Genomic DNA, 13458 nt, shown 5'->3' with positions numbered 1-13458 from the left:
TTTGTGTTTCATAATTTATAAAAAAATATAAATTATAAATGTTATTTTTAAAATAAAATATGAGTAAAATTTAAATTACTAAAAATAGTTTAGGGATATATTTTAATAAAATATAGTTTAGGAAGTAAAATAAAAAAGTATAAGAACGACATTTTTGTCTTATTAATATCAAATTATTTCGTCAGAGATATTTTTGTTACCTTTCATACTTAGGGATACAAATGGGACAAAATACATATTTCAGAGGTGCAATTCGTATTTAACCCTTTATAATTATAATAAATTTGAAAGAGTTCATTGTTATTTTTTTTTTATCTAAAATATTTTACGCAATACACAATTATCATCATTACACTTTTTTTTTTTTAATTTTAAACCAATCACGTACTTAAAAAAAAAAATCACATGGTGATCAAACTCATTTTGTCTCACTGAACTCAACTATAAAAAAGGATAAAAAAGAATAATAAGTAAAATTAGTTGAAAAGAAAAATTGAAAATTAATAGATAGATAGGCGGGGGTAGGAGGAAAGTCTGTAATGAATTGGAGGTCTTCGATTCTCTCCCTCACATGAACTGATGTACTAAATTCCCATTCTCAACGTTTACCTCAATTCCAAACTTGTTCCGTTCTTCCTTAAATATCCGTGGTAGATCGGCGTGTTCTACTACAGCTCTTTTTCTTGGAAAGAAGTTATTTTTCTATTGCTTTCTTGGGGTGAAATCTGTAGTTTTTTCTTGGTTATTCCGCCTGTTTTTAACTGAATATTTTAGTCATTGGAGATCTGAAGTATGAACTTTTGTTGGATGGGTTTTGAAGCTTGTTGAGGTATTTCACTTATTTATTTTCATATGTTTGTGTAGTTTTGACTTTGAAGATTGAGTTTTGATGGTTGTTGACTACTATTTTTGCTGCAATCCAGAAACCCAATTGGCTGAAAGATCAGGGAAAGTGAAGAAGTTTGAGAATTGAAGCTTTATTCTGTTGATTTGTATGTGGTGTTGATCAGGAAAAAGCTGAGATTTTGATTGGTCTTTGTTTGTGTTCTGCTGAAATTTTGTGACCCTTTTTGCTGGATTTGGGAAGTAGCAAGTTGATTTTGAGAGATTTTTAATGGGAAATTGTTGTGCAGTACCACAAACTTCAGATGAGAATAGGGGGAAGCATAAGCCAAACCCTTATGCTACTGATTATGGGGGTTCAGTACCGAATGGTGGAAAATCTACTGTTTTGAGCAACCCAACAGGGTATAACATAAAGGAGTTTTATGAGCTGGGGCGGGAGCTCGGGCGTGGTGAATTTGGGATCACATATTTGTGCACTGATAAGAGTAATGGGGAGATCTTTGCGTGTAAGTCGATATCGAAGAAGAAGCTGAGGACTAGAGTGGATATTGAAGATGTTAGGAGAGAAGTTGAGATCATGAGGCATTTGCCTAAGCATCCCAATATTGTGAGCTTGAAGGATACCTATGAAGATGATAATGCCGTCCACTTAGTTATGGAGTTGTGTGAGGGTGGTGAGTTGTTCGACAGGATTGTTGCTAGAGGACATTATACAGAAAGGGCTGCTGCGGCTGTGACACGCACAATTGTTGAAGTTATTCAGGTGAGGATTTTTCTGATCTTGATCTTTTATGCTGAGAAAATTTTAGTTTGAGTCTTGTTCACATCTGAGAGTACATGAATTATCTTTATTTTGTTGAACGTGTATTAAGATTTACATGTTAGTCAGTAATGCAGTGCCTGATCCATATTGAAACAAGGACTTATTAGTACAAGGATATATGTAACTAACTATTTGGGTAACTGTTGTGGCACTGACATGCAATTTCTCCCATCAACTAGTTGGTTGTAAACTTTAAGGTTGATATTTTGGTCTTTGTCATTCGTGATCTTTCACTGTGCCATAAAAGGTTGAACTGGTTCTTGGTACTTTCCAATTTCCTTTCTTCCGTGTCTTTGGGTTATGGAGATTATTTGCAAAGTATATGTATTTTGCTCCTGCAGTATGTGAATAAATTAGCTTGGGTTTCTCTGCAGAATTGCCATAAGCATGGGGTCATGCACCGTGATCTTAAACCCGAAAATTTCTTGTTTTCTAATAAGAAGGAAACAGCACCTCTAAAAGCTATTGATTTTGGGCTGTCGATTTTCTTCAAGCCTGGTAATGCCGTCTACTATTGCATTCCTTCTTCCAAGTATCATCATACAGCCTGTTTTCATTCTTAGCGGATTTGTTTGCAATGCTACAGGCGAGAGATTTGATGAGATAGTCGGAAGTCCTTATTATATGGCTCCAGAGGTGCTGAAGAGAAACTATGGTCCAGAAGTTGATGTTTGGAGTGCTGGTGTAATTCTCTACATATTACTGTGTGGTATTCCACCTTTTTGGGCTGGTATGTTTCCTCTTCCAACATCTTGTAATAATAATGCCTATGCCAATGTCGCCTAAGTTTATATGAAAATGTCGTTAACTTGCAGAAACTGAACAAGGAGTTGCCCAAGCAATCATTCGTTCTGTTGTGGATTTCAAGAGAGACCCTTGGCCTAAGGTTTCTGATAAAGCAAAGGATCTGGTCAAGAAGATGCTCAACCCTGATCCCAAACAGCGGCTTACAGCACAAGAAGTTCTAGGTAACAAATATGCTGTATTTTTAATAAATGATATGCGTTTTGCTCGTAGAGCTGCTCTTCACAAGTATAACTGCTGACTTGCAGATCACCCTTGGTTACAAAATGCGAAAAGTGCTCCAAATGTTTCTCTGGGTGAAACTGTGAGAGCTCGGCTCAAGCAATTTTCGATGATGAATAAGCTGAAGAAACGAGCTCTGAGGGTAATCTCTTGCTTTATAAGGCACCCAAACAAATTAGTTAGTGGGACTTTTCCAGTCCTCTCATGACTAAATTGCTTCTCAAAATGCCAGGTGATTGCTGAGCATTTGTCGGTGGAGGAAGTGGCAGGCATAAAGGAGGGATTCCAGTTGATGGATACAGGCAACAAGGGGAAGATTGACATCAATGAACTGAGAACTGGATTACATAAGCTCGGCCATCAGATCCCTGAAGCGGATCTTCTAGTTCTTATGGAAGCAGTAAGTGCCGTTCCTAATTAGAACATCTTACACTTGATTCTTCTTTGAAAGTTGAGAGATTCTTCCGGTTCTCCGCCCTCGAGACTGTTGTGTGTTGTACCAAATCTTTTTTGCTAGAAGCACTGCACATCAGCACTACGCTTGTCATTATCACGTGAAAGTAATTAGTTATTCTTTCTGCAGGGCGACGTAGATAAGGATGGATATCTTGACTGCGGAGAGTTTGTTGCAATTTCTGTACACCTAAGGAAGATGGGCAACGAAGACCATCTGCGTAAAGCCTTTGAGTTCTTCGATAAAAACGAGACTGGGTATATCGAGATTGAAGAGCTGAGGGATGCCTTTGCTGATGAGGCTGAACCTACGAGTGAAGAGGTTATCAATGCCATTATTCAAGATGTTGACACAGACAAGGTTACTAATCCTACACCTTGATATTTCCTATTCCGCTATATATTTTCCTTCTTATATTTGCACGTGTTGGCAAACCGTGTTCTAAATTTGATTATTCTTTTTGTAGGATGGACGTATAAGTTACGAGGAATTTGCTGCAATGATGAAGGCAGGCACGGACTGGAGAAAAGCATCGAGACAATACTCACGAGAGCGATACAACAGTCTTAGCTTGAAACTGATGAAGGACGGATCGTTAAACATGAGCAACTAAGGTAGATAGGCGGAAGAGCATGACACGTTGATCTTCCCAGTCTCTGTTCCTTTCTGTTTCTCTGTTTTTCTATTACATCTACAAGAATTTAAGATTCTTTTTGCCGAGGATAACCAAGTATAGCTAGGTCCTTGCTGTTCATGTTGTTCTCATTTGTTTGTATGGTTGTTGCTTGCTTTCTTTTCGATGGGCAATTCAGAAATGTGAAGGATTTGTCCTTTTTCCTTTTTCATTTAAGAAGTGTACGCTATATATATATATATGTGGTTGTAGATATGCTGTTATTACTAGTTCAATGAAGTAATAATGCAAAGCTTCTATTGATCATATAAAGTTTCCTAGTCTTTCTTGACATGAAAAGATTCTGTTCCGTTGTTTGATCTGTATTTAATCCTAGGCAAATTTTGAAAATTTTAAGGTTCTACTGAGGAACGGGTGTTTGCAATAACTTTTATTTTTGTGATATGAGCGAACAAAAACGAAAATTGGTGTATCTGAAAATAAAAGTGAAATTAGAGTATTTGAGAAAATAACTTAATATTTACAACCGTATCAATCAAATGTAGAAGTCGGGAGAGAGCGAGCAATTAGTTTAATATAAACAACTCAAAAATGAAAAATATTGAAAATGCAGTGGCCGTTGCAATCTTGACAGCTTAAAATGCCGTGGCCTCTGACATGCCGTACGCTGGACGGACAGACATTCACTGCACATCGTATCATGTCTGACAAGCAATCAAAGAAACCAGAAAAAGAGAACTTTTATCATGTCTTAGGCCCCAGTAAGCTACCATTTCATTTTTAGCGCAAAAATGTAGTGTGAAATGAGAATATTTTTTTAGATTAATTAATAAAATTATATTTTATATTGAATAGTAGTTTTAAATTAAATATTTTTAATGAATAATTATACCATTTTTTTTTTAAATTTGGTATAATTGCACATAAATTTTCTGTGATTTGAAAAATTATATCTAGTACCCCTAACGTTTACTTTTATTTAACAAATAAGTTCATATGTTAGTTAAAATTCAACGAAATTTGCTGATATTAACAAAATAAATTTGAATATAAATTCATATTTATTCCTAATTGACTTATTACTCATTTATTGTAGGTCAAAATCTTTTCTAACAAAACTATCATTGTAAAGATGAAAATACACTACATATTCGCACATGCATTAATGTGTGAATATGTATAATGATAATAGTGTGATCAGAAAAAAGTTTGTTTTACCTCAAATAAGTTAATAATAAGTCAATTAGAGATAAATATTAATTTATTTTTAACTAATATTAGACAATTCGGTGAATTTTAACTAACAGATGAATTCATTTGATAGACAAAAGCAAACGTTAAGAATACTAGATATAAATTTTACAAATTACAGCGAATTTATGTATAATTATATCAAATTTTATAAAAAATGGTAGAATTATTTTTGTTTCTAATGATACTACGTATAAACAAATATATTTTTTACTTTAATTACTTGATCCGGGTCGAATTATTTGATCTCCTGAGACGATCTCACTGCAGACGGATTAACTATTCCGAACCAGATTTTGGATTCCCTGAGAATAAAACACGAACCGTGAGCTCATCGGGCACGTCCCCGACAATGACCCTCCGACGCTCAAGTTAGGTTGATCGAGAGAAATATATGCGATCTCAAAGTTCGAGCTCATTAATGCACAACAGTTACCTCATTTATGTCGCCTCGGGGTCTATTTACAGAACACAATTGTACGTCAAGTACTGGGCCATGTGGCCTTATCTTATTGGTGTATGTTCTGATCGAATGGTTGTCATCATCCGGGTTTTCGGTCAGTCTGTGCGATCTGGGTCGGGTCATCCGCGATCCGCCCGCTACAAAACACGCGGATTCTAATCGCGAAATGACTACACTGCCCTTAATAAAGGGTGTTTCGATCTTTTTGCAGGGGTGGTATGTGCATACTCATCATTACTGTTTTACAGACAAATTGTCGTCACTTTACGAGGTAGTTAGTATGTTGGGCCAGTATCTGAATTTCAAAGCAGGCTGTTAATGGTTTTGGGCCTTTTGGCCCACAAGAAAAAGAAGGAAAATTTTCAGCATGCTTGCAGGACTTTCCATCTTTCTCATGACGTAGCTTCCTCACTCCGTGGCCCAATGATTAATTGTTTATTTGGGGAGCCTTAATTCAACATAAAATTATTAAATTCTTTAATAATTAATGATTTCATTAATTTCAAGATATACAACGGGCCGGGCCGATCCTAAGTACCAATACAAATGACCGTCCCATCCCAGCCCAGCCCAGTAGCCCAAGAACGCCTAATCTCGGGTTAGGCCTAGTTCAGGCTAATAGGTTGGCCGAACTAGGTAATTTTTTTTTAATAATGTATGACATATAAAAAAATTAATTTTACTTTTCTAAACTTACTTAGTAATAGGTTTATAGAATTTTTGAAATTCTAAAACTTTTATTTTTATTGTTTTAATCATAAATTTTTAGTAAATTAATTCATTAATATTAATTTTATTTATTTATTTTTATTTTTCAAAGTTTATTTAAAGTTTATTTGGTTTTTCATATCATTGTAAGCTTGTTAGTCAATAAATTAGTTAAGTTTCATAGTCTTAACTACTTGTTTTTCTAGTTAAAATTTTTTGTTTAATTTAATTTATTATTTATTTATTTTATAAAACAATCACAAATTTAATTAAATATTCAAAGCATACCTCAATTTCATAAAAAAATAAAAATAATATAGGCCCATCAGGCTTGATTAGGGCTTGGATTAAGCTTCAACAGGGTAAGGATCAGGCTTGAGTTTAAATATAGATCCAATTTGGAGCTAACTTAAAGACTTAGGGCCACCCCAAAGCAGACCATAAACAATAGTAAGCTGGTTATGGATTGGGTTTTTCCAGGCTGGTTCGTGTCGGTCCGACCGTTGTGCATCTTCATTCGTTATTGTCAAATAATGTTAGTAATTCCGTCGACCAACAATTGTTGACTCACATTGTTATCATAATTATAATTATTATCACTCATTTTTTTATATAACATAAAAATATCAACCAATATATATATATATATATATATATATATATATCAATTCACCTTAATAGTGAGATCTATGTTTACTGACGTGATATAATAATCCGCACGAGTTACCTCTTTAAATCCTGATTCGTTGTCGTCCCACTACTCAATCATGCAAAGTTCATGATTGCCAAGACATAGAACACACAGTTTTTTTTTGTAATTATATATATGTGTATCAACAATTTATGTAAAAAAGTTAGTATTAATGGATGTGCAATAATTTGAGCTGTCAATTTTTAGCAGAAATGCAACAATGTCTTACAAAATGTGCTGATTTGTGACTAGAAATCCTAAGTGTGCACGAAACTACAGATGGACGCAGAATTGAGGTTCAATTTTGGTTTTGTCTGCATTGCATTATTAGACGATGGTGACCGTTTGATCTCCAAAACCTTGATTTTCATTTCCTTATCTTGTAGTGTGTTCGTCTGTGTGTCTGAATCAATGCCGATGATCTAAATCATTTTTCATTGCAATCATGGGGTGGGGATATTTTTCATTAGGAGCTACGTAATTATGTTTTGTTTGAGAAAGGTATTTGTAATTTTTCAAACAAACGAAATGATATTTGTAATTATGTCAAATCTCATGAGTGGTAGCTGTAATTTACTCTATATAAAAATATATAAATACAAATTTATTTTTAAAAAATAAATATATATGTAAATATACACAGTAAAAATAAGATTTTTCTTTAAAAAGATTCATTTTTTTTTTTTGATAATTTATCGAACCAAACTGAATTGATAAAGAATTTTGATTGGATACGTGGTACGTCATTTTGGCGTCAATTCGATACGGTATTATCAACTGAAGTCCCTATTGAAACATATAAATGCTCAAATGCACGTTGAGAAAATCTTACTCAATTTAAATTTAATCGAATCAAACTAATTATAAAATAAATATAATACACTTAATTATCATGTAATTGATCACTTTCTCTAAACTATATAATCACAGAACAAGTAATATTAAACTTAATGTATAATTAATTCAAATTCGATCAAACCCAATGAACTGAAATAGAATTTCCCAATACATGATCTTGTCCACCCACCCATAATTCTTGCTTATATTTGGATATGAAATTATGTATGATTGTTTTGTCGTAGGTGGGCATGAAAATGAATGGTGTTCGTGACAAGACAAGAATAAAATCTAAGTAAAGATTTGGGTGTTGTCGGATCACAAGTGTACAAACCTACAAAAAAAATGGGCCTATGTTATCTTAAATGATTTAGGTGACCAATAATGACGAAATATTTTTGAAAATGAATCCCTTTTTTGAATTTTATCCAAATATATAATTAAATTAATTATTATACTATACGATCTTATTTTATTAATAAAACTTACATTTATTCAAAAAAAATAAATTACATTTCTAATCATGCACATATATAGTTATATTTTTTTTTTTTGGATAAATGTAAGTTTAATTAATAAAACAAGATCGTACAGTACAACAGTACTCAACTGGTGGTTATTTTCACTTGGTCGTATTACCATATTACAAATAGGAGAATACTTTCTATTTTCTTTTTTTATTTACTCATAATAGTAAATAAATTACAGTAATTTATTTCGATACACTGAGCAGTACATCAATTCAATCAATATGATTAATAATGATAAATAAATTATAATAACTCATATAAAGTGAGATATACCCACTCGTCCGATGGGACTCAAACACATGATTTTAAATTTATTTATGAAACAGTAGCCTTATTTTTCACCGATAGGCTCAGACATTATTGATAAGATTGAAGAATACTCGGTGCCATTTTTTGATCGAAGTTTGGGAAGAACATTTATTAATTTTATATATAGATAAATATGACATCAAATATTTGCTTGGGTGATTTTATAATTGAACGACTTGATCTTCTATTACATAAATTGTTTAACTTTATATTATATTTATATAAATGTAATAAATTGTGATTTTTTAAATAATTATACAAAATATATTAAATATGATATAATATATGATCTTAATTTATAACAAAAGATTCAAACTATTTAAATCATGGCTCCGACATTGTGGCCATTGGACATGAAATGAGAAAAGTTTGGTCGGTTGGGTTTTTACGATCGAAGGACCAAAAAGATGAGGTTGATTTGATGGACAATAATACGAATATTTTGGTCGGATTTTGTGTTATCTTTTAGGTGCTACTTTTGTCTTAAAAATTCAACTTCTAATTTGATTGGATACAAATTAAATTACAGATATTCAAATTCGTCATATTTAAATTAAAAATTAGTGATTTATAGATATAGGATTAATTATATTTAGATTCGTTCTAAAGATACGAAATTATATTTTTCCTCAAAAAAAATTTAAAATTATACTTACACTTTTTTCAAAAATTCACCATTTACACCTAACATCATGTCGTTATGATTTGAATAAAAAATGCTGATGTTAAATTTTCTTTACATAAATTTCTAATTTTACCTCATTTAATAATTTTATATTTATAAGAGAATAATATAATAATATTAACCTTACTCCATATATATAAATATTATATTTATCCCCTTATAAATTCAAAAATATACATGAAAATTTATGCAATTTTTTTTTGACATTAATATTTTTCATTTAAATCCTAAAGGACTGAGTCAGGTGTAATTGAAAGACTTTCGAAATGGATGTGCAAGTGTAATTTTAATTTTTTTTTAAAAAATATATAATTAAAAGAGATTTAAGTATAATATCATTGTAAATTTTTCTGTAAGACGGCATAATCACAACTAATTGATTGAATTGAGACCAATCTCCTCTTTGTAGGAAATTTCAAATCGAAATCCCCCAAATCCCCATGTTCATAAATTATCCAGATTTTTTGGGATTCATCCCAAAAAAGTAACATATTATATGTAATAGAGTTTGGAAAAGCATCGTCGAATGAGGGTCTAATCACATAAAGTTAGAACGTAGAAATTATAAGAGTAAGAGTCAAAAAATGGTGAAGAAAAATATACCCTTTTTTTTAACATTTCAACTATATATCATTTTACTTTACTGCCACACCACGATTGTTGGTTGTAGTTTTTACGAGACGGCTAAAACATTTATTACAAAAAATATGTTTTTCATAGCTCTTATAGCCATAGTAATATTGTAGCGGATAAGTTAAATTTTTATATCAATTTTATTTAATAATAATTAAATTGTAATAATTTTTAATCCATAACCAATAAAATATAGTGAATAGTAATTTTTTCTTTTAGTGGATGCATCTTGAAGGTGGTAGAGAAAAGGGGTAGTGGGCATTAGAACAAAACTGGATAATTAATTAATGTCTTGCTCGAATTTCGACACATTAATTAATTAATAATTAAGATTGCAATCATGTCGTGACCTTACCATAATTGGCCTAATTATTATATTTTAGGAAAGGAAACAATCACTTTTGAGAGACTTTAGGAAAGAATATCACCTAATTTTATTATTATTATTATTACTATAAATTTAAAAAGAACTTACTCGACACTTCTACTCATATTAATTCTACTTTTTCTTGTTAACTTTAATTAATTATTTTAATTATAGTTAAAGTTAAAATTAATTACACTTAGACCTCTCTTAAAAAAATAAAATTATATATTTTTTCAAATAAATTCAAAATTACACTTACACCCACGATCGGAATTTACTATTTATACCTGATCCTTTTTCGTTAGCCTGTTTGTTTGTGTTTTCATTTTCAAGTTTCAGTGGGAAATAATATTTTTAATTTCGTAAAGATTTTCATTTGAAATGAGAATAGATTTGGATTAGTTAATTAGATTGTGTTATATTGAATTGTGGTATTAAATCATATAATTTCAATGAAAATATGTATAAATAAATATGTTTTAACTTTAGTTACTGTCTCATAAACTGAAAACTAAATGTAATAATATTAACTTCACCCAATACATACATATATATATATATATATTATTTATCCCTTTATAAGTACAAAAATATACATGAGAATGTTAAATGTGGGCAAATTTAAAATTTATATATATTTTTGTGCTTACATCAGTATTTTTCCTCCAAATTCTAACAGAAGAGTTGTAAGTATAATTTCAAAACTTATTTTTAAAAAATTATAGTTTCATATTTTAAAAAAGAATTTAAATATAATCAACCCTTAAAATATATTTTATTGTTTTATAATTGCATCAATATTTTTTTTTATAAATTTATGTGGATATTCATATTTAATATTTTGTTCATTATTAACATAAATACTTATATAAAAATATATAATTTTCATATGCAACAAGAAGTTATATTTTATATTACGGTAAATTATAATAAATTTTTTTAAAGTTTGTTATAATTTTAAATATCTCATTATTGTTTAAAAAAATAATACACTCCTCTCCCCTCAGATTTAATATAATTATACGTGAACTTCTTCTATTTGGAAAATTACATCTAGCACTCTAAGATTTGATTTCATATAATAAAAATGTCCCTAATTGGTCAAAATTCATTGAATATGTTGATATTAACAAAAAAACAAAAAAAAAATTGATATTTACTCTTGATTGATTTGTTATTGATTTATTGCAGGTCAAACAATTTTCTTCACACTAAATTACTCTTATAATGATGAAGATATACCTCCTCACATGTATTAACGCATGAAGACGTATGAGGGTAATTTAATTATAAAAAGGTTTATTTAACATGCAATAAGAGGGTGTTTGTCTAACCGTACAAGTTCTTCAAAATATTTTATAAGATGTTTGGGAGCTTTTAAATTTCAAATATTCGTTTTTTTCTTAAAGAGCTTATAAGATCTTAAAATAAGATGTTTTGGGTCTTATAGTTTTTTTTTTTGAAAAAAAATAACTTTCATAACTTATTTTTTATAAGTTCTTATAAGCTATGTAAAATTAATATGTTATATACAAAAATATACTCATTCATACACTTATACTCTATCACACATACCCACGCGTCTCCACTCTCTCTCTCTCTCTCTCTCTCTCTCTCACACACACACACACACACATTCTTGGATTTAATTTTTTTTTGTTATTTAATTTTTCTAATATTTAAAAAAAGAGAAAATATTTTATTATTTAATAATAAATTATTATAATTAATTAAAAATCAAGTTGATATTAATATTGAATTTATTAAGAAATATAAGTTCAAGATATTATAAATTATATGACTAAAAATAATTATTGCATTAATAAAAAAAATATCAATTATATATTTATATTAATATTCAACTAGCATGAATATTTCTATATATATATTTATTATTTTTTAATTAAAAATTTATGTAATAATTTGTTTTTTTATTTTTCAGAAAAAAGTTATTTATTAGATTTTTATTTAAAATTAAATTAATGTGTACTAGTTATATAAATATTTTAAAAGTTTTTAAAATAAAATATGTCAAGAAAGAACAACTTACTTGATTCTAATGATATCATGTTCATTTCAGTCATTTTATCAATTAAAGACCTTATACCAAACGCCCTAACATCTTATAAGTTTTAACATCTTATTCTATCCAAACACTTTAAGAGCTTATCTTTAAAATAAGATCCAACATCTTATAAGATGTAGGAGCTTATGAGATAGTTAAAAAAACTCAGCCAAATACCCTCTAAATCAGAAATAAATCAATTAAGGGTATATATCGATTTTTTTTTATATTTTTGTTAATATTAGCAAATTTGCTGAAATTTTGACTAACGGATAGACTTATTTGTTAGATGGAAGCACACCTTAGGGACGTTAGATGTAATTTTTCAAATCATAGGGAATCTACGTATAATTCAACCAAATCTCGGGGGAGGGTATTTATATAATAAAGACCCCTCTTATAATGGACTATCATGATAGCGTATTTTATTAAATAATTATTAATACTAAATGATAATTTATAATTTTTTGAATAATAAAAAATAGTTATAATTGTGAAAATTTTTTAAAAAATTTATTGTAATTTATTTTTTATTTTATATAACTAAAAAATATATGATATTTTATATTTATGTTGGGATGACCACGTATGCATCCCATACCTAAGTCGGCCAGATTTTTTACCTCGTGTGGTGAGCGCGATGGGAGCGATATATGCCGGAAAGCTTTTTGGCTTCTACCCACCGTCCATGGGTCCCACATTCACGGAGTTGCTTACGTGGAAAACAACAACGAAAGAACTACTCAGTCTAGATCTAGAGAGAGAAAGTGTCAGAAGACTCAGAGCTCCACCAACCCCTAATATTATATCATCGTAACAGATGACGTGGCGAAGTGCTTCACGGAACGATCTGATAGGCAGTATCTGACGTGGAAAATATACACGTTGACATAATTAAGGAATGTTTTTATTGTCTTCAAATTCGGGGCCCACTTTCTCAATTATTTGTAATAAATGATTTATTAAATCCATGATTAGTATTATACGTGGCGCAAACTTAATAGTTCATAAGTTGATAAAAGAAAAAAGAAAAGTGTACCATGGTTTTAGAGCTTGTTTATTTTTAGCGACGATTACACTCCTTCAAAATTTCATGTAATTACACGTAAAATTTTTGTGATTGAAACATTATATAT

At 30.0% G+C, this 13458-nt stretch overlaps 1 protein-coding gene across 1 annotated transcript; it reads left to right on the top strand.

The window, feature by feature from the left end:
- The first annotated feature begins 494 nt into the window (after positions 1-494).
- Positions 495-4036, top strand: LOC105162537 (calcium-dependent protein kinase 32). The gene is made up of 9 exons (XM_011080588.3): positions 495-829; positions 924-1609; positions 2044-2167; positions 2256-2399; positions 2485-2637; positions 2722-2837; positions 2928-3095; positions 3279-3509; positions 3616-4036. Exons 2-9 carry the CDS (start codon positions 1115-1117, stop codon positions 3760-3762), a joined length of 1578 nt encoding a protein of 525 aa, XP_011078890.1. The 5' UTR covers positions 495-829; positions 924-1114; the 3' UTR covers positions 3763-4036.
- Positions 4037-13458: the final 9422 nt, after the last annotated feature.

The sequence above is a fragment of the Sesamum indicum genome, linkage group LG5 (genome assembly GCF_026168435.1).
Source record: "Sesamum indicum cultivar Baizhima isolate 11 linkage group LG5, ASM2616843v1, whole genome shotgun sequence".
In the NCBI taxonomy this organism is placed as follows: Eukaryota; Viridiplantae; Streptophyta; class Magnoliopsida; order Lamiales; family Pedaliaceae; genus Sesamum; species Sesamum indicum.
This window is presented reverse-complemented; position numbering and strand designations above follow the sequence as displayed.

Coding starts and splice junctions, on each gene's coding strand:
- LOC105162537 (XM_011080588.3), top strand. CDS start 1,115: ATGGGAAATTGTTGTGCAGTACCACAAACTTCAGATGAGAATAGGGGG. Junction 2,400..2,484: donor TATTCCACCTTTTTGGGCTG/GTATGTTTCCTC, acceptor GTTAACTTGCAG/AAACTGAACAAGGAGTTGCC. Junction 3,096..3,278: donor TTCTAGTTCTTATGGAAGCA/GTAAGTGCCGTT, acceptor TTCTTTCTGCAG/GGCGACGTAGATAAGGATGG.